This window comes from Lasioglossum baleicum, chromosome 1, assembly GCF_051020765.1.
Source record: "Lasioglossum baleicum chromosome 1, iyLasBale1, whole genome shotgun sequence".
NCBI classification, from domain to species: Eukaryota; Metazoa; Arthropoda; class Insecta; order Hymenoptera; family Halictidae; genus Lasioglossum; species Lasioglossum baleicum.
Window position 1 is genome coordinate 16,419,132 of NC_134929.1, and position 25,352 is coordinate 16,444,483.

At 42.2% G+C, this 25,352-nt stretch overlaps 1 protein-coding gene across 20 annotated transcripts in view; it reads right to left on the reverse strand.

The window, feature by feature from the left end:
* Positions 1-684: 684 nt before the first annotated feature.
* The window catches only part of Hr4 (nuclear hormone receptor 4), a 266,613-nt gene continuing 241,945 nt past the window's right edge, over positions 685-25,352 (reverse strand). For 13 of the 20 annotated variants that reach the window (XM_076425174.1, XM_076425245.1, XM_076425234.1 and 10 more), the window contains 10 exons: positions 21,261-22,346; positions 20,357-20,903; positions 18,243-18,453; positions 16,575-16,928; positions 9,635-9,769; positions 9,037-9,300; positions 7,691-7,883; positions 6,668-6,694; positions 5,997-6,124; positions 685-5,795 (listed from right to left, as the gene is read on the reverse strand). In XM_076425174.1, the coding sequence (XP_076281289.1) occupies positions 5,715-5,795; positions 5,997-6,124; positions 6,668-6,694; positions 7,691-7,883; positions 9,037-9,300; positions 9,635-9,769; positions 16,575-16,928; positions 18,243-18,453; positions 20,357-20,903; positions 21,261-22,346 (3,026 nt within the window). In that variant the 3' untranslated portion in view covers positions 685-5,714. The remainder of the gene's footprint in view (positions 5,796-5,996; positions 6,125-6,667; positions 6,695-7,690; positions 7,884-9,036; positions 9,301-9,634; positions 9,770-16,574; positions 16,929-18,242; positions 18,454-20,356; positions 20,904-21,260; positions 22,347-25,352) is intronic. The other 7 variants (XM_076425281.1, XM_076425288.1, XM_076425299.1 and 4 more) reach the window with 4 other exon arrangements.

The following is a 25,352-nucleotide window of genomic DNA, read 5'->3' on the forward strand; positions in this document are numbered from 1 at the left end:
ATCGTGATCACGGCGAACGACAAAAGCGATCCGATCAAGCACGATCGCGAGCATCGCCGAAAAATCCGCCAACGAGAATCTCGCGACTTCGCGCGCGCGCCCGTACCCCGTGCAAGAAGAAACAAATTGTTGGTGGCGAAACGCAGCATCCGGTTCCCGGCAGAGCGGCGATTCACACGGCGCCCAAATCTCAGTTACAAAAGGAATAGTCGAAGGTAAACAAGACGATAAAAATGTACTTCCTAAACGTAGGTAGAAATTGGTAACTTTGACTCACTCATTGAAAAAGTATCTTTTTTTCTTTTTATCTTCATCATTTCGCTGCCAATCCGGCATTCGTGCTTCCATTCTGCCCGTCGTTTCTGGGTTAACGTTTGCATTTCGCGCTTCTTTCGCTGCGCCGCGACAAGCGGCGCGCTCTGTGAAACGGCGCGCGTTCAAAATTTCTCGGGAATCCCGCGAGGTTCGAAAGCTAATTAAAATCGGACGAGAACAATAGCCGCGTCTAATCGTGTCCCGATACAATTTCGTTTCGTAATGTTCGCCGAATATCCGAAAGTGTTCTGTAAGAATTTTAGCGAAAATAGAAAAGATTCGTTGAACGCGCGACTTCGGTAACACAGCGCCGCTCGACACCGCACAAGAGCAGGTATAACACGGAATTATACAAAGAGACAGGACTAGTACTTTCAACATAGTTATTATTAAACCTTTCGTACAATATGTACAAAGTAAAACCCACAAACGAGAGGCATATGTGTTTGCTTCTTTTTTTTTCTTTTTCTTCAATTTCTTATCTTTTCTTTCTTTTTTTACTTTTGCTCAAATAGACTCTCACTCGCACTTAAATATTAAAGGTTGGGCATGATAATACTCGCGGTAGTATAATGCCCTAAGTCTTGCTGATCCAACGCGTAGCTCTCCCGTAAGCAGCTACTGTACTCCCAGACATCGATGCACAGTTTCATTATCTTTTTTTTTCTTGCTTTTATACAATATACATATTTATATTTATATATTTATATTTATATACTTATATATATATAATGTAATATAAAGACAGTCCAACTCGGTGCTTATATTCTGGTATATTCGTTTTTTCATATTTTTTTCTTCCCGTTCTATTAAACGACGAATGGTCTTATATTCTCTCTGTTCTCTATCCACTCGTTCTTTCGCGACCGACGACACTGCCACTCGTATGTACAACATTAACAATAAATAGGGCGCGACGAGAAAAAAGTTCTTCGCGGGAAGTACATAATCTTTACGAACTAACGAGAATAAAGGGGGTGGGGTCAGGGGCGGGGCTTTGAGGGGCGGGGGAGGGAAGGTGGTTTAGACGGTTCGTTGAAGAACGAAGGGAGAATCGAGGGGAGGGGGGTCGAGGGTGTAGAGTATCCACGAAGATAGGAGACAGAAGGAAGAGAGCAAAAAGGAACGAACGTATCCCCTAAATACCATACGTTGCTTCCCCTTTGTGTATTGCACAATATACAAACGGTAACTTGAAAAGCAAAAATTTTCTTGCGCGCGGGCGCAAACATTACGACAACTCATGGTGAACACTTAGCGTATCGAAAGGAAGAAGTTAAACGTCCACGGAAAACGCGTTGGCCAATGGTCAATGATCCCTACAACGTAATCGTTTTTCTTTTACTTTTTAGCGAGGTTCTTCTCTCTCTCAGGTTTCATGAATATGCTGTTCCTTGCTTAAATTGCTGTTATCTTTTTTCTCTCTTGCACTGTTGGCGACCTCATCGACCGTCACAATTGAACACAGACAAGTGTACGATGATGTCCGGGGAATACAGGAACCGTTACCCCCAGTTCCTTAACCTCGAATAATATACATGTTTTTTTTTGTTACCGTATGAAGTATCCCATCGTTAGTTAAGTCTTATAGTATGGACAAGTATCCCTAGGCTAGTAGGCCCAAGGTCTGCGAATAGTCGTGTTGATTCTTTCGTGTGTATGTGTGTATATGTGTCCCGGCGCCCGACCGGCCATAAGTCCGACGGCTAACTGTCTCTCCGAGGGCTGGGGGTGGAGAAGGCAGAACGGGCTTGGGGAAAAGTCCCTTATTTATAGTGAAAAAACGTTCGCGGAACACCTTGAGCAGAAATTCGGTTGGTGGTTTTGTTACCTCGAGATCGCGGGACGCGAATGATCGAGATCGACGACGAGAACGAACAAGATAAATGCAACGACCGAGGACTCCCGAACGATACGGATCCTCGGATGATAAAAGGGACGACATGACAGTTGGAGATCGGTTTCCGTCGTGCTGGTGGCCGGGGGCTTGCCGATCATTAGCGTGTATTTTACGATAACTTCTATTGGAGGCAAGATGAAACAATGTACGTTGCGATAGAACGTGTGCCGATCAACCATTGCGTATACAAGGAGCGTTATGTTATATTTTCTTTCGTTCTTTCATTGTTCTCCTCTTTTTCTCGACGGGACACGAACGACGCTTTCGACTGGCGTCAGCCACCGGTTTCTTTCTTTTTTCTATCTCACTTCTTTCGTTTTTACCTGTGTTTGTTTGTTTGCTTTCTTTGTTTTATTTTTTCGTTTAATTTCTCCTATAATGCGCTTTCCGCTATCTTAAATAATTGAGCCAATCCGGAGAACCTGGTATTTCTGGGTCACGAAGAAACCAAATATCACACGTGTCGATGACACACATACATATACACATATGTATATCTACATATTTGCTAAATGTGAGAACTCGTTTAGTTCGAACTCTTATTCATTTCTGTTTGTTTTTTTTCGCATATATTATATATATATTTATATTTATAATTATAGTATATACGCTTCTCCGCGAGAGAGAAATACCAAGTCCCTCGCGTAGTTCGTGTTTTTTGCTTTCTCTTTTCTCTCGGTGATTCCATCCTACACGTTTTATCATCTCGTTTCTTTTCCCGTTATTATAATACTATGCAATTATCGCAGTCGTTTCAGCGAGGAATCATTAGAAAAAAAGAAAGAGAAACAATCTTTCGCCGCGGATTAATGACGAACACCCGGGTATACTTTGTTAACGAGAGAAACGAAGTGCTCGCGCGCGTTATGTATGCATGTGTGTGTGTGTACTTGTGATCGCGGCAAGATCCGATCCTCGCCTCGATTCCTGTAGGAATTACCCGTTCGAAGTATTCTAAAAAGATATCGGAAGTCGAAGATCAATTTTCGAAATTAGCAAGTAAACTCTATAAAAAAAAATCCTCGTCCTTAACCCTCCGATATTTCACTAATCCAGCTTTATTCCGATATAAAACGACGGCTCGGGACCGACTTCCGTCGTATTTCGGATGAGGGTACTTACGCGGCTTTGAGAATGTGCGAGAGGCTAGAATGTAGTGGAAACTATATGCTTCAGCGACTACTTTCATTGGAAAAGGGTAGACTATAACATATCCTCTGAAAAGACGAAGAGGGGCGCAGCGATTTTCTTATTTCGAGAATAAAAAGCGTCGCGTCTTATATCGGAATCAAATTCTACATATATCCAGGGTTAAATCGTTCAAGTCGCGACGAAGGAGCTTTCTGTTTCTTGCTGTCTAACTCTCATCTTTCCGCTCCTTAATAAAATTCGCAACCATAAGCTCTGTAAACGCGTCCCAGGATCCGAAACGAGGATCTGACCGTGCCGGAAGAGCACAAAGAGTAGAGTTACGAACAAGAACATGTCTTCGACCGGTGAATGATGCACGTTTGTAGAAATTGCGTCGATGGCGATAATGTGTAAATTAACAAAACGGTGATTATATATATATATATGTATGTATATATATAATATAGTCTTCTGTGTTGCGCGCTTGGACCTTGATTCGGAGCGTGGAGCGATGACGAGGACGACAATAACAACGAGGACGACAACGAACCCCATCCGAAATCTTTCTTGTGTTTCCGTTATTTTCCTTGTTCCTTTCGCTTCTCTTTTTTCACGTGCAACGTGTACCGCCGTGTTTCACACCGTGACACACGTGCTACGTATATGATACAGTTCCGTTTCTAGTGTTCGTTCGGCCACGCGAACGTCGTATCCGGTTTTATTACCAGCGTTGCACATTCGGAGCTTCCGGTGACGACATTTCCCCTTGACGATTCGAGCGGTCGACGGTATCGGCTGTTCCCTTGTTGTTCTGTGTATGTACTCTCGGTTTTTCGATCGGTTACTGAAATATCACACTTGCCGCTCGGAATTTCGTGAACGAGAACGACGATCGCTGCTTCTTAAGAGGGTGGGGTCATAGAATCACGTGGATACATCGATGAGAAGGGTTGAAGTATGCAGGCGTTTTACAGTTCTATCAGTCGAGGATGCGTACTCGTGTCTGCACACGTATGCGACTTCTATCCGTATTATTTAAAGATACTTATACATTGTGTGCTTGTACGTAAAAATCCGTAATAGAGACATGTATGTTTGTATGTATGTGTGTGTACGTGTGGTATGGTATGTGGCGGTCGATGTCTCGCTGATCGATTGTTTTGTGCCATTGCTCGTGATCCGTCGATCTGTATCATCATTATCATTATCATCATCATCAGCGTTATCATCATCGTTATTGTTATGATCATCATTATCATCATCGGTCGATCTTTCGGTCGTTTTGGTAGTCTGCTATTTTAGTTGATAGTGGTGGAGAGTAGTAGTAATAGTAGCAGCAGTAGTAGTAGTAGTAGCGGTAGTAGTAGTAGTAGTAGTAGTAGTAAGTAGTAGTAGTAGTAGTAGTAGTAGTAGTAGTAGTAGTAGTAGTAAGTAGTAGTAGTAGTAGTGGTAGTAGTAGTAGTAGTAGTAAGTAGTAGTAGTAGTAGTAATAGTAGTAGTAGTAGTAGTAGTAGGTGGTAGTAGATGGCCTACAGTGAGCGTACGTAACGAGAGTCTTATTATCGATCGGATTATGCAACGTGAACACACAATGACGTAGTTGCGCGGTACTGCGTACAGAAATATATTATTATAGTCTTTTAGTTTCGATAAAAAAGTTCAGTTCCCTCCTCGATTGATCTCTCATCTCGAGGTGGCGCGCTCTTTCTCTCTCTAATATCTCTTTCACACGCCCTCTCTTTCTCTCGGACACACGCTCTCTTTCTCTCTCTCCCTTTCGAACTTTAATATTTCTCTCATTTAATTATCTCTCAAATTTTATTTTCTCATTTAAAGCATTCTCTCCAATCTCTTCACGAGTTTCTCATATCTCTTTCTCGCCATCTTTCCCGTACTCTCTTTCTCTCTATCTTTGTTTTTCTTCTCTGTCCTCACAACTTCTCCCTTGTCCTTTTGTTTCTTTTTTCTTCTTTATCACGTTTCACACGGTTCTTCCGTTCCCTCCTTAAACCCCTCCTCCGTTTGTACAATGCAACGAACACACAGATTTATATTATTTATATGTACTTTTATATAATTATCATACATACGGCAAACAAAGCCTTCTTCCACCCTATTTCACGAGCGTTAACCTTCTCTAATGTTTTCTCCGCGACTCTGTTTGCTCTTGTTCGTTTCGGTTTTACTATTACTTCTCTTCATTTTCTTCTGTGTTGTAAATGTATATATATTATATTATACATATACATAAATATATACATAGATACATCTGCGTATGCATGTACATATATATTTATCTGTCTGTATGTATAGTATGTATATAAGGTGTATTCAGCTTCGTTTATCGTCAGCTGGGCTTGTTTATTTACTATCTTTGAATTGCTGAGTTCAATAGGAAAGGAACGTAGAACATTTTACTCTCGAGTAGAAGAGCCGCCGCCGATTGTACCTGGAATTCAGCAAGAAAACAGATTCGACTTAGGCCGGGCGATTCTTCCGAGGTGATCTTATAGATCGAATAAGATGTTTCCTGATCATTTTACGGAAATTATTTTACTAATCAATTTTCTTTAGTTTCTTCAGATTTCTGAAGGTTCACTTTCCGACAGTGAGGAACAATGATCAGAAATTTCTCCTTTCGTCAACTTACTTCCGGCAACCTGACGAGAAGATCGTGAAACCGACTCGGCTGTTGGGGCGCGCTGTGCTCGACAAAACTTCGCAGACAGCTCATGTACCGCTCTTGTATTTGTTCTAATTCCATTGTACCTCCACGTGCTAAGAGAAGACAGACACAAAAGCGAACGGTGAGAATGTGTGTTACCCTCTTACAGATTCTTTAATCAACTCGTGTTTGGTTCAGCAACAAGTTCCTTCGCGAATTTATCTCGATTTGTTTGTAGACCATCGGGAAATAACGGGAATTAGGTTTGTGTAGATGGTATATTTTTCTAGGATAGATTATATGTCTCTATTACTGTTTTTAACTCCATTTTCTCAAAAAGAGGCGTTGAACAAAAAATGTTATGTTACAAATGTTTGTGGAATCGTATCCTGCCCGGTTGTACCACCCGATCATACTCTGTATAATAAAAATTAGTAGCTGCAAAATTTGTGACGACGTTAGAAGAATTTAGGAATATTGTTATACTATTAACCATGATTTTTATCATGAATATTAATCATGAATTTTTAAGAAGGAACTTGTTACTTGATTACCACGAATTTCTTTGGGAACATACACTAAACAGTATTCCTTGAATAATTAAGAGTACTCTCGCTGTAAATAATTGTAGAAGCTGAATGAATTTGCGAACTTACATTTTGCATCTCCAATTGCAGCATTGTCAAAAAGTACAAAGTTTCTTTATATTTTTCAATTCTCGACGTAATAGAGATTAGAAGTTGTTAGATAGTTGTTGGATACAGGGTGTGGCCGGACGGGTGGTGCAACCGAGCAGGGGATGAAACTACATGTAAAAATAAGTCGAAAGAAGGAATAACATTTTTTTGTTTGACGCTCCGTTTTCGAGAAAAACGAGTTTGAAAATGCAGCGAATACACGTGCTATTGCATAGGACTCGTCTGACGCGTCTGACCATGATCAACCAATTCTACAGGAGCACACTTTAAATCTGAATAACTTTTTTATGAATGGACCAAACGACTTCAATTTCTCTGTAAGGCAAGAAGGATTAGTTTAGTGAATGACGTCTAAAAAATATCTTTCTAGCTTTCTAGCTGGGCCAATAACGAAAATTTAAAAGATGTGTTTGGTCAACTCGTATAAATTATATACGTTCTGAAAATTTCATCGAAATTTTAATTTGAAATTGTTGTTTGAAATGTTTTTTGAAATATTAATTGGTTTACGAGTTATAAACGATCGAAAGTGGTAAAAATTGCAATTTTTCAAGATTTTCGGCGTTTTTAGCACTTTTGATCGATTATAACCCGTAAACCAATTAACCAATTTCAATAAAATTTTCGAAGCGTACATATATAATTTATACAAATCAATTTTTACTATTGTTTTTCACAATTCGGACCAAATGCATTTTTTCAACATATTCTTCTAGCCTTACAGAGACATTGAAGTCGTTTGGTCCATTCATAAAAAACTATTCTGATTTAAAGTGTGTGTGATCAGTTGTGCTTCTAACTGTATACCAAGGCACGCAAACCTGGCGGAACTTTAAACTCGGTTTCCTCGTGAACGAAGTGTCAAACGAAAAAATGTTATTTCTTTTTTTCGACTTATTTTTGCATGTAGTATCACCCTCTGCTCGGTTGTGACACCCGTCCGGTCACACCCTGTATAGGCGTTAGGCGAAGATTACTTACCTTGTGAGAGCATGGTGATTACTTTCAGACAGACATATTCCTCCATCCGTAGCCTCACCCTCCTGAACATTAGTGTGACGTACGTGATCTTTTCCACCATGAGCCCTACGTCTTGCCGTAATTGGTCCATGGTTATCGGCCGGCCCATCATGCTGGTCAGGCACGTTTGTAGCGTATACATGTTGTTCGTAACCTGTACATAAACAAAATCATTGAATCATGTCCATATAGAACATTACTTTAAAGTTTGTTCTCAAATCTGATTGCTGAATCTTTCAAATTAATTTCAAACCCACAGAATGCTACTCTAACGCTTCTTTGTTCATCTAAAACTGACCCTATACCTAAATGTTAAGTTTTTATGCAAATTTATATGCAAAATACGCAAGATCAGGTAAATTTCTGTTTTTAATATTAACACAGTTCCAGCAAATTAACACTAGAACTACCGGATGGGTCAAAATGACTTGCTCCTGATTTCTTCTATTAGAAATATTAAAATTATAAATACGTCTTTCTGAGAAATTTTTTTAGTCATCTTCTCTATTGAAGTTACATATTTAAACAAGACTAGTACAAAATCTAAACAAATGCAATTTTGTCAATATTATAAGGCAGTGTATGCCAATTGCGTTTAGTGCTCGGTAGTTCTAGTGTTAATCTCTAAAAGAATTCATCGAATTAATTTTTCATATAACATTTTTTTGTTCTCCAATAACTTTAATAAATTGAATAGAATATATTGACTTCGAATCTTTTCACTGTTACGAATTTCAACAATTTAAATGACAGTGATATAAATTGTGCACGTCACCGTTTAATATTACATGTACTAAATTTAGCTTTTCGAGGTGGTCCACCTGTTGATCCAATATTTCTTACGGGTAATTCAAAATAAGTTCTGAAATATGAGAAAATGCAGCTGTTCAAATGTTGCTGCACTATATGCACGTAATATTGACGCAGGATTTGATCCAATTGCATCGAGAATATTACTTATTAATACTTCTTGCTATAAATCAATAACAGAGAACTCGATTTCGTTTGAAGAATTTCGAATGAACTTTGTATACTTTCGTTGGCAGTTATACCAGGACGACCAATTGATCGAAAAGAAATGAAATACTCCAACGTCTAGGATTAGCGATAAAATATTTACGATTACGGTTTTAGCTCGACTTGAATTGTGTATAATTATCGAAAAGTCTCTTCATCTCTATTCTGTGGTAAATGGCCACTTGAAGATTATTTCTGGCGGTTTTCAAAGTGAAAGTTTCGAATCCCTGAATCGGCGGCGATAGCTCCGAAGTGAGTTGAACGCCGGGATAGAAAGAGACAGTAATTACTTCTTGCATAAAATCCGCTCCCGTCCCGTCGGAACCGACGTTGGTGAACTTGTGCTGACCATGCATCGCTTGGTAGGCGGAGGTGGTCAGCACCAGGAGTTCGTGCCACTTGTGGGTAAGCAACCTTGTGTGAACTTCGACCGGCAACTCAAGGTAAAACGGTAACCTTTTGGTCCACTGCACCAACTTGTACACTATGCTGTCTCCTATCTGACACAGCTTCTCACTTAAGTCTGATTTATGGTCCAGCAGCTCGTCCAAGTTCTGCAATCAGAGTGGGAGAAGTTTGTGAGTAAGATCGATTGTGAAGATCTCTGTCTCTTTGCTAGGACTCGATCTCCAATTTCAAGTAGCCCATGGATTGAATAAAACCCGGAAATAAAACATTTTTGGACTGCAGATTTCAGATGTTCAAGTCAAGAAACAAATGTATATGTGGCTGTTGTATCTTGCAACGAATGCAGGTAGTTTTTATTTTCCATGAAAATCCGCTGGCCGCTTATCACACAACCCAGTACTTGGAGAAAAAGAAGCAGTTTTGAACGGAATGATTGATGGTCGAGGAAGTGGTTGGGAAATATGAAGTATTCGAACGTACCCTCAACGTGGCGATATCTTGGAACTCGTCGCAGTCTATAAGGGTTTGGATCATGGCTAGGGTCGTGTCCAAAGGGAATGCTCGATCCCTCGAACTGCTCACAGCGTTGTCTAGCCTCTGCCTTAAATGTACCACCTTGAACAGAAAAGATTGTTTCCTCAGTACCTCTTTCTTTTCCCTTTATTGAGAAATTGGAAAAGCTCTGCTTTTATACAGATCTCTCTAGTCCTCGAATAACATCGTTGTAGGAACGTATTGATGAATTTTAATATAAATTTAATATCGATTCATGCAGAATCAAAGCTGACCCTGACCCCGACCTTTAAGCAAATTGACAGTCCCATTTATACATAAGGTTGATAAAATTTTCCTTTTCATTGCACAATCTGATTTTAGAAGAAGATATTCGAAGATAAATTAATATTTCAAGCAGGAAGTTGTATCTCTAAGATAGGAACATGCAAAACATATTACAGAATTACAAAATGTTCATCTTCCACTATTTCCAGTCTTCATCAAATAAAATTCTATTTTTCAACGGCATTGTGTAAAGACTTATTCTAAAATGATCTGAAACAAACTAAACGGTGTCCCATTCGAAATAACGTGAACTGTAAATTCGAATTGGACGTTTAAAAAACAGTTCCATTCACAGAGCGCGAACGCATCGACCGCCCCCGCGCGAGAGTCATACGGCATTTCCAACAAAAGCGTAGTAATAGCTTCGAACCGGCAAGAAAAAAAATAGACTTGAATGAACCGAGCAATGCTCGATCCAGGAGTGCATCGATCAGCCGGAAAGTTCAAGACAAAACCGTTCGAAACCTTTAGAAAGTTTCGCGACCTCGCGGGTCGTGTCAGGGACCGTGTTGTCGTCGCGGTTCAATAATTTCGATCTGCCGCGCCGATCGGAAAACGGAGGGGATCGCGCGCGCTTCCTACGTAAATCCGATCCGGCCTTTCACTGACCTTTCAGACCTCGATGTACTTCCTCGAGGTCGGTATTTGTCGGTTGGAGACACCGGAGAGGGAGAGAGCGAGTCTCGAATAGGCGATACCTTCGGCGAAAGCTGCGATTCTCGGGATATACCCTTAAGTTTCGTCCACACGGGCGAAAACGTCGAACCGTGGGACACGTTCGTCGCTGAAGGCGATCGCCGATACTCGGTGGAGGGATTGAAGGTGTTGGAGGAGGAAGAGAAGGAGGTAGGGTGAGGTCAGTGTCCCTTGTGCAGACTTTCACGAGTTACGAAACCGTCGGAGAACTGCCCGTCCTTGGCACCGGCTGTCGCTGATTTTTTATTGTCCCTACCTCCGAGACCGCGTCGTCGACGTCGACGTCGACGTACTGTTTCACTCGGACGATTCGATCCGACGTCGATAACGGCTGACGCTTTTCGGCGTCGCGTCGTGACGATTTTTATCGGACCCCGCCAATTTTTCATTCTTTATCAGACAATTTATTGCGTTTCCTTCACTTTTTCGTTTACATCGACGCTCGATATCGTTCTTGTCTATTAGTATAAGAGTCCTCTCTCTTATTGCTGAAAAACACGAGCAAGCTTTTTTCGAGAATATTTCAATGGAAATAATTTTAGAGGGGTTTAATTACGAATTAACATAATTTCGTAGAGGATTTTGATACTAGCGAGGTACTATAATGAAAATTTTATTCATGTTTCTATATTATTAGACGAGGATTTAGAAACACAACCATTCGTATTTGATGGTTCTTTTAGAACAAATAGTTAATTTCTGTTTAAAACATATTCATCATCATCATGGACCAACTTCCAAAAGTTTATTATCCCGTGAAGAGATAGTCCGAGAGAATGTTAATGCAGAAGAGTCGTTAGCGCGATACGCAGCACATAAATAAACAATTAAACTGCGCGATTATATCGAATTACGAACGGATGCATCGACTCCCGATCAATTAACTCATAAAGATTGGCGCAGTCGTTGAAAACGTTTTCCGGCTGATTGCTCGGCACGCTATAAAATGTTGCAATTCCTGTTTCGAAAGGACCGTGCCGATCTGAATCTTCCTGTATCCAGCAACTTTCGCTAGTCCATATTTGTCCCACGCGCGAGCTATAACTTTTGAAAATCCGCGAGTGTGTTGCATCGGGCACGCAATGATCCGCCCGGAGATGGAAAGTGACCTCCTTAATGGAGAGCCCCCACGGGCAATACTTATCCCCCGGCGATCGAGTCATCGATTTCACTTTTGGCAATGGCCTCTACCGGGCCGAATGTTCCCGGTGTAATTCTTGTCGTTGTTTGCATGCCTCGTGCATACATACACACGGCCGTTGATCGTAACGCGACTCGAATATTCCCGGTAACTCCTCCACGTTTGTCGTACGCTTGCTTCGATCGATCCGTCAGCGAATTAGAACAATCTGATTACAGGACTGCCCTGATATAAGTGACGAAGATGTGCGCGATATTTGTGAAAAATTGATTCAAAGCTCGAACGGAATAGAACATCGTACGAGATTAGATAAATTAACAACAATAACATTTTTGTTTTTGATTATTTCTTGTGTGAATCCTCTACCAACGTATTCGTGACGTTTCTCTGATTAAAATGAGACCAAACACGACACAATTTGAATCGTATTTACTCATTTAATCCCCCTCATGTCTTCCACCTTATTAGTTCGGATAATAGAGGTTCCACAGTATTGCGAATTAAACGAGTAAATACGGTCCGAATTGTGCCGTGTTTGGTATCGTTTGAATCAGAAAAATGTCACGGATGTGTTGATCGAAGTTTCCTGAACAAATTCAAAATAAAATTGTTTCGTGAATGACTTGGTAACTCTTCGTCGTGTACACGATGTAAGTGGACACTTTGGTCTCGATGTTTTTACACATATATCGAGACATAAATTGTGTTTGATCTCCGCGTGACAGGCGGACGTTCGAACGTGAAAACCGTTCTATCAAATAGTGATGGGACTACATAGTTCAGTATGATCAACGACTTCCGTATCCTACTCATGAATATCAATCGATTCAGCATTTAAGATTCATCGCGTCGCAGTCGATTAGTATTCATAAAAACGACTGATCCGCACCGTATACTTGTGTATACTTGTCGCTAATGTGTTCTCGAAATTCATGACGAGTGCGCGGAAACTGTACCCGCTGGTAATCTGGTCATAACACATTTCTTTCGAACAGCTTTTGCGAAGATAACCTCGTTTTCAATCAACTTTTTAGGTCCGAAAACGAGCACCTTTGACGAACTTCTCTGTCTCGTTAAATGTATAACATTAATAAGTTATGTAGAGGGTGTTCCAAAAATGTTTTACTCCCTTGAAAGGTCTTCCTTGTTGAAAAGTCAAAATTTTATTTATTACACCATTTTCTTTTTTTATATTAGAAAAATGAAAAGCAAAAATGGGTGAGACATCATTTTACGTTAACAATTCATATAAATGACTAGACTGCGGACCTTTATGCATTTATAGGAAAATTGAGAGGATGAAAGTCAAAATTGAAGATGTCAATATATGATTTCTCCTCTCTTAAAATCATTAATGAAAGAATTAACATCCAATTTGGTTTCTATTTTTTGCAATCGATTTTTATTTTGCGCAAATGACAGCAATTACATTTTAATTCAACTTAAACCAACGATTAAACTAACTTAACTAACTAACTATTGAATTTTGCAGTCTATAAATGACCATTAAGCAATTTGGAGTGAGTAGAGTTGAGACTGACTTGCTGATATCCGCGATACAAGCGTTTAGAAATTTCTGAGAAAACTCCGCGTGGCCAATACATTCACTTTGACAAGAACCAGTGCATTACCAGGCCGGTACATGCAACATTTGCGCAGCGCTCGGTCCCATCGCTGGCGGATAATATCGCATTGATGTTATCCAACAACATCACCGGCGCTGCTAACCGTAATCTACTGTTACAGTTGCATCATGCCGGGAAAATTCAATTATCGGCGCAGGAAGAATATTCTGTTGCGACGAGTCAACCCCCGTGAGGATTAATTTTCGTCGTCGAGCGACTCGTGGCAGCTACGCTACTCAGCTCCGGCGGGGTTTCACCACCAAGTAGGAAACACTTTCACGATGTAGAGAAGATAATGCTCTGCGTTTAGACGGGTACGAAAAGGCATGCGGGACGACGACGACGACGACAACGACGAGACCCAGCCAGGTTCTCGAGAGCCGCTTGCTCGTTGAATCTATCGGCTTTCGTAATGTGGGAAACCTTGAGGCTTGCGCAAGCAGAGTCGTAAGAAAGTGAAATTGCAACGGAGAGTTCATTCATTTCAGGATCGGCCAGTCCAAGACCGATCGAAACGCTTTGAATTCGATGCTACTCCGCAGCCTTTTTAGCCTTAGCGACCGGCCGCTGCCGCACCGAATGCTTCCTACTTAAACTCGTGAAAGGAAGAGACTTCTTTTCACTTTTGTACTTCTTTCAGTTCGTTGTACCTCGCCGACTCTTTGCGATCGGTCAACGTTATTTCTTGTTGCTTTGTCTCCGGTAAATTCTACCTCGTTCTTGTCAAACGAGACGGGAGACCGCCGCCATCTTGACTCTCACAAACAAGGATGTAATATACATAACAGCAGATTATCATTACATTATAAAGATGAATAATCTAATTTCTATCAAGTAATCACAGTAAGGATTACACAAAATCGAAATAAAGCTATGTAGAGTTAGAGAGAGAGTTCGGATAATCGAGGTTCTACTGTCAATAGAACAAACAAACACACTCCGAATTCAGTCCTATCTGGATTTTCAAACAAAAAACAGACAAAAGTTTCACGGAAAAGATGATCAAAAGTAACAGAGTGCGCATATGAGAGTTGCAAGTATCGTGTGCATCTCTTGCACTATTCGAAAGCGTCGAAATCCAGTATTTTCAACGAATCCTGTCGCGTATGGATCACTGTTTACTTTCAGATGGATTGAATCTACGTATTTCCAGGGCACTTGTGTGGCAGTCAACGTGTTGATAGAGCAACGTTCGCATTTTCGAACTAGCTCCTCGATACCGTTTCTCTCATCCCGAATCCGAGGATGTGGATGACGCAAGCGGCGCGATGGCGGCTCGATTCATTTCGCGGATCGAAGCGTCTCGTCGACGATAGGTACCCGTTCGCGAATTTCACTCTCTGTTCCGGCGTTTGTTCGGCTGCGAGCTCGGTCACGATCTCTCGCGGATCTCTCGCATATTTTATCGCGTCCGACTAATCGAGGCTGGCGGGGGCCGGATCGAAAAAAGGTCCCCGGAGCAGGAAAGATTTCGAACGAGCATGTGATCCGATCGCGTGCAGCTGCCTCGAAAGTGAAAGTGAAGATGCCTCCGGGACGTTCTCATCGCGAGCGGCCGTACTCTTCGCTGTTTCTTTCTCTATCTCTTTATCTATCTCTCCTGCTCGGTGTTCCGCGGGAGATCAACTTTTGTCGACCCGGCGTTCGATTTCTAACGAGCCGCGTCGAATAAATCACTCGGATCGCTCCGCAACAGACGTTGATCTATACGCGGCTACCTAACCGGTGCCCCGGGAACGTCTCAACAAAAGGCTAATTAATGTTTCGCGCGTAGAATCAGCTTGTTAGATAATCGGCCCTCGAACCGCCGCGCCGCTGATAGAGAAATCCCGGGGAATCTGTTACAAACCGTATGTATCCCGCCGCGCCGCGGCTCAAATTATCACGCAGAAACATCGCGTGAAATCGAACGCGCGCATGTTGCCGTCACGCTTTACGAGCTCGTGTAGAAATGTTCCGAGGCGTGTAAAAATCACCGCGAAAATTACCATACTCGATGGACTCCCAAGAGCGGCCTGGCTTTGTTTTCCGCACGGTAATCCTGTTTCCTTGCCGATCGATTCGCGAGTTTCAATTCTCGAACGGAATCGGAATTACTTCTTGCGCTAGGCGTTGTTTCCTTTTGTCTGGCGCGTGAAAGTTGTTCGAATTGTTATAAACAGTCTTGTTAATTGGGTCTCGAAGTGAGAGTCGAATAAAAGTTGTTTTTGTCGCTGCAGTGTCTATTCAATGTTATCCTTTTATCGAACGTAGTCGATACTTTCATTGATTGTGAATGGAAATGGAACAAAACAGACGTTTTTCCAAAGGGAAAGTGTTAATGCAGAAATGCATGTCTTCGTTTAGGCAAAAAGAATAGGACGATTGAAGATTATCTCTTAGTATTGAAGTGTTTCTTCAGCGATTTCTAGTATCGTAAATATTCGATCTATTTTTTATGTTAAAGGCGATTTATATAAAACATTCATCAATTTTCCCACTCTATTTCCTTTTACGTTCCGAAGACACTTACAACTATCAGCAATAGATATAAGAAATACATCTTATAACGTATTTCGATTAGCACAGTCTAAATACAGTTGACTCTCGCATAACGCGGTCATAAAATTGTTTACAAGTGAAATCAGTAAATGTAGTGTTTTTTAACAGTTTTTGTATATGTAAAATTACTGTCACATAAAAAATATATAACCATGCAGTCTTTTTAAACAGTTTTTTGATTGCGTTGTACGGGAATTTACTGTACGGTTAAACTTCATCTCCGGAAACCGAACATTTTAACTTTTTTTAGATGTAATCCCGACGATTTTGTCTAGAAAATGCTGAAGATTCAAGTTTTGTTAGGAATCCACTGGTTCAAAAGTTATGCACGTTTAAAGTCAAAACCGCTTAAAATCGCTCAACTTTACACACGCATAACTTTTGAACCAGTAAATATCTAGCATTGAAACTTGAATTTTCGGCATTTTCACGTCAACATCTACAGGATTACATTGAAAAAAGTTACAAATGTTTGGTTTCCCGAGTTTAGCCCTGAATAGCGAAAATTAGAAATGTAGGGCCCATGATACTAGCGCAGAGTTCAAAATGTTTTTAATGAAGAATGATGGTGACTTACTTCGGAGGGGTTGGTGAGTGCCGTCTTCAAGATCGTCCCGTTGACGAGATGACCCGAATGCGCGGGGTGACTCGGATGACTGGGGGTAGGTTGTGAGTTGAGCGGGTCGCCCGACGAAATTTTGTGATGATGAAGGAAACCTCCAGCCAGCTGAGCGTGTTGCTGTTGGCTATGGTGCGCGGCCGCGGCCGCGGCCATGTGTTTGTCCAACATCGTCGAGCCCATGGTGCCTTTGGTACCACCGAGGGATCCCGACCCGTTCACACCGCCAACGTTACCGCCGCCACCCATGCCACCCATACTTCCGCCCACTCCGCTAGCTTTATTACTTTTCTTGTGCTTTTTGTACTTCACCTACGAACAAAACCGTCGGGGGCTCGTTATCGTAAACGTAACTGAAAACAAACACGTCACCTACTTTTCCCAACACGTTGTTTTTATTTATTTTATCGCGAAAAAAGAATTTCCTTGGTTTTCTCATGGTCGATTTTCTTGCTTACAATTGCATTTATAATTTCAGAAAGTGTGAAACTCTTTAGTTTACTGTTAAGATGGAGTGGGGTAAGTCCGTTAATTGATTCTTTTTATTATAATATGAACGAAATTTCTCTAGCTTGCATTTATTAAGCTAGTATAAGTTAGTATGAACTATTCGACATAGATGTCGGCCAAGAATAAAGGTGTTTCCTCGTTTAAATCAACCAATGCCAAACAATCACGTGCGAGGTACACGTACAACTTTGATGTTACCCTGAACGTGTAATAGTTTACAAGTTATTAATATATTCTGTGTTGTTATTTTAGGTAAGTACAACAAATATTTATGTAGGAGTAAACCGTTTTTATTGTATTTTTTAAAATTTATTAAATATTGCTACACGGAGCAAGTCCGTACTATCACGGTGGCGTAAGTGCGTACTGTATGGGTAACTATGAAACTAAAAAATAGATTTAATGCAATAAAAAGCATTTTGTAGCAGGCTTGATAATAATTCTTTTTTCTTGTCCCGTAGCACTTGAAACAAGGTTCGAAAGCATTTTTAACTCTCAGAGACGGAGTTGCCCCATTTTCGGGGCAACTGCGTCCTAGTTGACACTTTGTACAATATCCTATCAAAAGGATAATTTTCAAGCAAAATTAGAATCCTACATAATACCAATTCATCAGTAATGACTGTGGCAAGAGTTTGATACCAAGAACGTTAAGTTTTTACATACCATACTGAAAATACTTCAGTTTAAAGTCCAACTTTGCAGAAACTAGGGCGGACTTACTCCATTCCACCTTGCTATTTAATCCTTCTTCGTGTACGAATAATTTCTTCTTTTCATCGAGAAATTTTAACTTCCAATGTTCTTTACATAGTACACGAAAGAATGCAGTTGCTGTATTATTAGTTTGAACCAGGAGGTTATCCTCTACGATAAATTGTTGATACATCACGTTCGCGTGAACAATCTTGATTATTCTAGTGATTTCGTTAACGTTTATGAAATAATGACATTACGATTCGTAGTAAAATTGCAAAGATAATGATAATGAACTAGATGCCGAGGATTGTAGGTAAATATTTTGGTAGCAATTTTAAATGGACCAAGAACCGTCGAAGTAGCGATTGTTTCTGTAACGAAATCGAATTCAGGATAATGAGTGAAGTTTATACGAACCTTGTAAAGGTTATACACAGCACCAGAATTTCTACCGCCAGGCATCCGATCTTCTCGAACAGCCTGGAGGACCATACCCTGTTCAATGCACTTTTTGAAGCGACAGTATTGACACCTGTTTCTTTGGGCTTTTGTGATTTCGCAGCCACCTTCTGCCACACAGGTATACACCCGCCTATTTTGAACGGTTCTCTTGAAGAACCCTTTACACCTGCGCATAAACCAGTAAACCACTTTATGCAAAACGTATTATTAGCAATTTTTCATGAAATCGATCTGATTCGTTTCCTAAAACAGAATTCGATCGTCGAGTCTTTATCATATGAATTACATTAAATTTTTCTGAGAGGCAGAAGTGGATCGTTAAAAATCCTGAGCATTAATTGCACAATTAAACAATGAAAACTTTTGATTTCATCTAGAAAAAGTCGATTACGCTCCGATTGCTTGCTGTATGAAATTCTGAGTTCGCCTAAATGACAACAGTCGAATTATTAATAACACTTCGTTTGGTAGACTAACTTTTCGAGATACGACTACTCCTCACTGCTTGAGAGAGTGTCCTGTTACTTTAACCTAGAGACAGATTAAAGATGCATGACTTCTGAATTACGGTTATACCAGGATGCATAGGGGGACACGTTGGAGGACTTTTACCAAGTAATTTGCCGGGTTCGTCCGACAGGACAATAGACATAGGATAAACAAGTATGAAAGCGTGTAACGACACCCCGAGGTAACTTTAGGGACTAATCAGCCATGGTGCAGGATATAGTGGTATGGCAACCACCTTGGAACACAGTTTTACCTTGTTACTTTTGCCTATGTCACCTTCAAAATGTTCAACGAAGTTCGTCTTTGAAAAAGGAATTATCAAGCTTTCGATAATATAAGACGAAAGGATCAATTATAAAACATCTCACTAGGAAAATGTAATCTTTTATTGCGTCAGTAGCTCCACTCGGATGCGGCAAAAGTTCAATTTTGTGAACTTTATAAAATCATTTGCTGTATTGTGAATTTTAATCTAATAATTTTAATTTTATTTAAATATTTACTTATCTTTTTATCGTTTTCTATCAACTTGTATCAACTAGTACCAATTAATCAAGAGATCGGTCTGTTTAATGACCATTTACGACAAATTTCATTAAATGAATTCGTTAGAATATATTTTTTGCGCAGTAGACAGTACGTATCCTGAATAGAATCGATGACGAATCGAAACGGCGGGTTTCCCGTTCGATCGTAAAGAATTCAGGATACATACACAGATTGATCGTAGCGATTGGATTCGCTGAAGCAAGAAAAGGTCATTAAAAAAGAAAACGAAATAGGGAAACAAAGAATTGTGTCACGAAAAAGGCAAAGGATGATGAACACGGTGACGTAGGCCTGGTCTTTCCTCGATAGGATTTATTTTATCTACGCGTTTATAGCTGCCACGTGACGCACTGTCTTCGAAGAACCTAGCAGTCGAGTGTATTTCTGAGTTTCTAGAAACCACGTATCAAGTGGGGACACCTAAAGGTCATAGTTCGTCGCGAGGCACCCTTAGGATCGTGACTAGTGTGGTCCTAGCTTTCCGCGCATAGTTCTCCGTAATTATCTCTAATTAAGAGGGGCATCTGATCCTCTACTGCGTCCTGTGTCGGCGAAAGCTAGGTATTCAAGCTGAAACGTTTCGAGATATATGCCAGGTGTATTACACTTTGTTAAACGTTTGATCTGATTATTACATTTCGGTCGTATCTAGAGAATTGTCGAGGATCTTGGCAGGATTTGTCTGCTGTTTCCATTCCTATGGAAGTCCGGAGACTCGTGGAAATTCTAGTTATTAGATAGACTAAATTAACAATTCCGCAAACAGTTGAATTCGCTTGGTTACGTTCAAATTATTTGATAAATGCCAGTGGCCAGCGTTAGGTGACTTCCCCCTGCTAAAACGGAAATGACATATGACGCAGGTCATCAAGAGAGAAAAAAAGCCCGGCTAATCAACAATCCAAGTCAGCGGCTAGAAGGTGGAACGCTAGACGAAGCCATAGTAGGACCTAGTCAAAATACACGTCGGTCGAAGGGTTCTCGCAGGAATACCGAAGACTCTGACTCACCCTTCGCACGTGATGATCCCGTAGTGAAGACCGGTGGCCTTGTCCTCGCAGATCATGCATATCATAGGCGTCTCATCCTCCTCGTGTTCCTGAGGCGGCATCGGCGGCGCGGGTGGCGCGATGGACATCGATTGCGACGCCGACTCGGATTTCACGACCCCTCCGTTTCTTACCCACGTCTGACTGGAACCGGAAGCCGTCAGATTCAGCGCCTGCATCTGCTGCGCGGCCGGTAATTGCGTCATGTCGCCAGCCCATAACCTCTCCATGTTGAGGGGAGGGCCGGACGAATAGGAAACGGAGGGTGGTTTGCCTCTGGACTCCTGACCCAGGTTCAGGAGCAATTGGGCAGCCGATTCTTCCGACGAAGAACAGGAGGCCGCCGCGGCGGTGGTCGTCCACGATGCCGCTGGCGGTGGTACGGGGTCCAAGGGTGGCGCGGACCATATCATGGTCCTCACGCCCCCTATCTCCCCCATGATGACCGTGGGAGGCGGTCTAGGGGGTGCCGGCGCTGGCCTTTGCGCCGGGGGTTTCATCGTTTCACCTGGAAAACGAATCCGCCATTGTACATGGTGTCTTTTCATTAAGGGGGTAGACTCTCGTTCCCAGGATTGCAAGGGTGCAGGATGCGTCTCCTCATTTCTCGATAATGCAAAGATGGAGTCAAAAGCGTTAGAGAAAGGTTCAATCTAGGCCTACAAGTCCTATTTTTACGTTTACGATGCGTAGTTTGTGGGCGATTGTAGCCTAGATGGATCTTTTATTTAGCGCTTTCGACTACTGAAAAATCCCTTGCCATCCTGGAACCCCCGTCTACCCCCTTAAGTTCACTGTAAATATAAAAGATTAACTGATTAGCACGAATAGCCGACAGGCAGCACATCTCAGAAAGAGGACTTACACGTGGTCACAGTGGTAGTAGCGCACGTGTTCCCGGATGCAGGTCCGTTGCCGCCGCTGATAGCGTTACTGCTCATGTTGGTGTTCCCGCTGCTGGTGGACACAACGGCGACGTTCTGTCCATAATTGACGGCGCTGCTGATCACTCCATTAAGTAGCCTTTGCGTAGCGAATCCTGGTACACCGGAGTTCTGCGACCAAAACTGGTGATGAGCCAGTAGATGCGGCGGCACCGACGGCGCCCTGGGCCTGGGCGGCGTCGGCGGGGTCTGCGGTTGTTGTTGCTGTTGCTGCTGTTGTTGCTGTTGCTGTTGAGCACCGTGCTGCGTGTTCGCGTTGGGACTCATGCTCTGGTTCGAATTGTACTGCGACGAGGGGCTGCTCCGATGACTGGGTTGACTGGAGGTCTCGGAGCGTCCACCACCGCCGCTACCGGTACTGCTGCCACCTCCTCCGTCGAAAACCGAGTTGTCGGACTCCTCTTTCGTCTGGGCAGAGGACAAGTCACCCTTGTCCGGGCTGTCGCTCCTGCAGGTTGCTTCATGGGGCATGGGAGTTGTGGAGACCGCCTGGATAGGCGAGTAAGGCGACGATCTGGCTGGTGCTGGGGTACCGCAACGTTGCTGCTGATGCTGCTGTTGCTGTTGGTGTTGCTGTTGTTGTTGCTGCTGCTGCTGTTGTTGTTGTTGCTGCTGCTGCTGCTGCTGATGGTGCTGCTGCTGCTGCTGCTGCTGTTGGTGCTGTTGCTCCTCAACGACTCTGAAGCTCACCATCGAAGTAGCGTCCGGGAAGACTGAATCGGGAGACGCACGGTCCGAGCAACCTGTGTCCCGAGTCTCCAGGCCAACCGTCGCACCACCACCACGAAGAGGATCTCGAGGTGTCCCCGGACTCGGGATGCCTAGCAGATACTCGCTTTTCACTTTGACCACGGGGCAGCCCGGCGAGCCCGGCATGTTAGCCTCCGGCGACAGGGTCGAGGTGTCGGCCATGCTCTCTCCTGGAGCAGGAAAGTTTATGGGTGAAGGAGCGTCCGCCGGCTGGATCCCGAGCGGCGAGCCTGCTGATCCGAGGGATACCGGGGAGTCTGAGAAATAAGGCGTTGATCTCACGTTTAGAACCGGCGCTACTATTCGATCAAGGGCTTTTACTTCCGGCCTGGCCACGACTAACCGTGCCGCGATTCTAGTACGGTCTTGATTTGCGGACTCGACTTTCGGCTTATGAATGAGGATGAGCGTGATGATGATCGTGCCGCCCCGCTGCTCGAGTTCCGGATGACTAGCTGATTTTCACGGGCTTTACGGTGGTTAGACACACGGGGACCATGAGTGAAACAGCTGTGATGTGTTTGCGTAAGGAGATAGGTCTGGCGGGGAATGTTAAGTTGCGTGTTTACTTTTAACTAAGGAATTAGCAGACCACATGGAACAGGAACAGAAATCCCTCTTCATTCGTAAGAATCATGCTACTTTTTTGATTCCTAAATCAGGTGTCCGGGCAATAATTCTCAATCTGTTGCATAAACCATTCGTAATCTTTGTAAATTGCTTCGACAGAAATATTATCTACTTTTACAACATTGTCTGGCTGTTGCGAATTGTCTTGGCAAGCGTTTCAACGCGAAAGCAGCGAAGTACGACTCGCTGAACGGACGAATCGCCATAACAAATCGGTCCTACCTATTTCAGTTTGTTCTAACGGCGACGAACACGTTATTTGCATTCCGTTCCGATGCTCCCGCGGCGTCGTTGCAACGCATTGTCCGTCCGCGTATTCTTGTTGCGCAACCGGGGTTTCACCGAGCATTAATAACAATTAACTCCCTGCACGATATTATGAAAGTAAATGCGAGACGAAAATTGTGTTCGTCCGTTCGTCGGTTCGAGACCGTCCGGTTCAATGATCGCGTAACCATCTTGAACGCCGATGTTCCCGTTAATGGGCTTGGTCCTCGTCGGTTTCAGCCGTTGTGAAAATGTTATTAATCATCGTGCACATAAGCACGCCGGTGGTCTATCACAATGATTAATGGCATTTATCGCGGGCCGATGCCAATCCGGTGTTTTATTACGTTGACAGCTCGGATTTCGAAAGAAGCCCCGTTTGTTTTACTTGCGAATGGCCGACGGAGAATCGAACGTCTTTTACTTTTGTGCATTATGTGTTTTTCTGGGACCATTGTGCTACATAAAGTTTAAGGTTTCGAGCTGACTCATCGAGACTACATAGTTACAATATTAAATGTATCCTCTTGCGAAATAGAAAAGGAGGTACTCTCTCACAGAGGAATTATAAATTCTTTAGGCAAAATAAAAATCATCTACGTCGATTCTGGGAAGCAATAGTTAAACAAAAATTGATTTCATAATAAAATTTGTACATTTTTTAAATCTTCTACTGTTTTATATTTCGTGGAGATTCTAATTGGTCCGCGTTTTCCGTTGATAGCTCGTTAACAAAGCTATCATGCGGTGTTGGATGAAATGGCGGACCAGTAGCAATCGAATTAAAATGCTTTCGGTAATAACTTGCGGCTAAGGGCGTTATCGGTCTTTTTGTGGAATCGGCCCTCGATATGAACTCCTCGGTAACTTCCGGAATCAGTTTACAGTCGTGACGCGGGTAAAAGGCGATAAAGTGATATGATCCTAATGCGAGTTAACAGGTTTGAGTGTCTCCGAAGTTTGTTTTCCCGGGGAAAGTTCTTGGGAAGCCGTAACCGCGGTGGCCCGTGTAGTATTACTTTAAGATTGTTCGGACGTGGACTGAGCCGCACGCTTTTCTTCGGTTTTGTAACGGATGCAGTAGATTGCACGTGTGCACGTTGGTAGAATATCCAGCAACGAGACCGAGAGTAATTTACGCGGCCGACACGAAAGCGTAATACTCGTACGGAGCGGTCGGATCGTGGAAAAGGATGTGAGACCACGGCTGCCTCGTGTAGGTCAAGGAAGGAATGCAGTTGACAAGGCCGAGTTGTGATTGTAGGTACCTAGGTTCCAGTTTCCAAGCTATTAATAGCGTGAATATCGGTTCCCTCGGATTATTCGTTTACCGTCTGCGATAATCCGGTTCTTTCATCTCTGTGATCCCGGGTATCATCCCTTGCACTGATCCTCTATTCCCAGCTAATTCTAACTCGCGATTTTTCCATCACTGGACTGCGCCCGTAAATGTCAGACGGAATCAGAACTTGTGCAATAATTAGACAGTTATACAGTCAACTTAATTAGAACAGTTATATTTTCTTTCTTAATGTTTTAGATAGAAGATTTTCTAGTGTCTACTGTTCTCAATTACCTTTTTATGTTTCGTAGACGCCAACAAAGTTTGCACATTGTAATAAAAATAATATCATTCATCTCTAACATAATTACTTGATTAGTTTTACATAATAATTTGAATAATTTTTGTACATAATACTCCAAAACGAAATTATTAGATCTCCTAAATTATTAGATCTATCAAATAATCCTCAGCCATGGGACATAGACTTCAAAAAATTATCGAATAATCACCAGTTGATAATGTGTTAATAATTAAATCAGTAAAGTAAATAAGTTTCACGTTCAGAATAAAGAATAAAATGTTTGCGGAAATCGTTTTCTGAGTTCGAGATTAATGTTTACTCTACGTAAATATCCACAGTTGATATCGTATAGCGTGATCGACAGAAGTTCATTCATCGATCGAAGATTAGTCGGCGATGTCAGCGGTGGGTGACTAGTCGCGTGATCAAGATGATTGCGATGACGATTAATAAGCCGATCGTGAGGATGATTGCTTGTTTTTATTGCGGCGTATGATGACTCTGAACTTTGAGCACGCATAACTTTTGAACCTGTGGATTCCTAACAGTAAAACTAGGATTATTGGCAATGCTCACCAAAATCTACAGGATCACATAAAAACGGTTAAAAATTTTTGGTCTCCTCGGTTGAAGTTTAACCAATGTTTGTAGTAATTTTGTTAATTCTTATAATAGCTTACTCTATTACATGGAATTATTTACCAAACAGAGACGAGCACACGTGCTTCGAGCCATAGCAGCAGAGCCGATGATCGAACGATCTATAAGGATTCAGCGTCA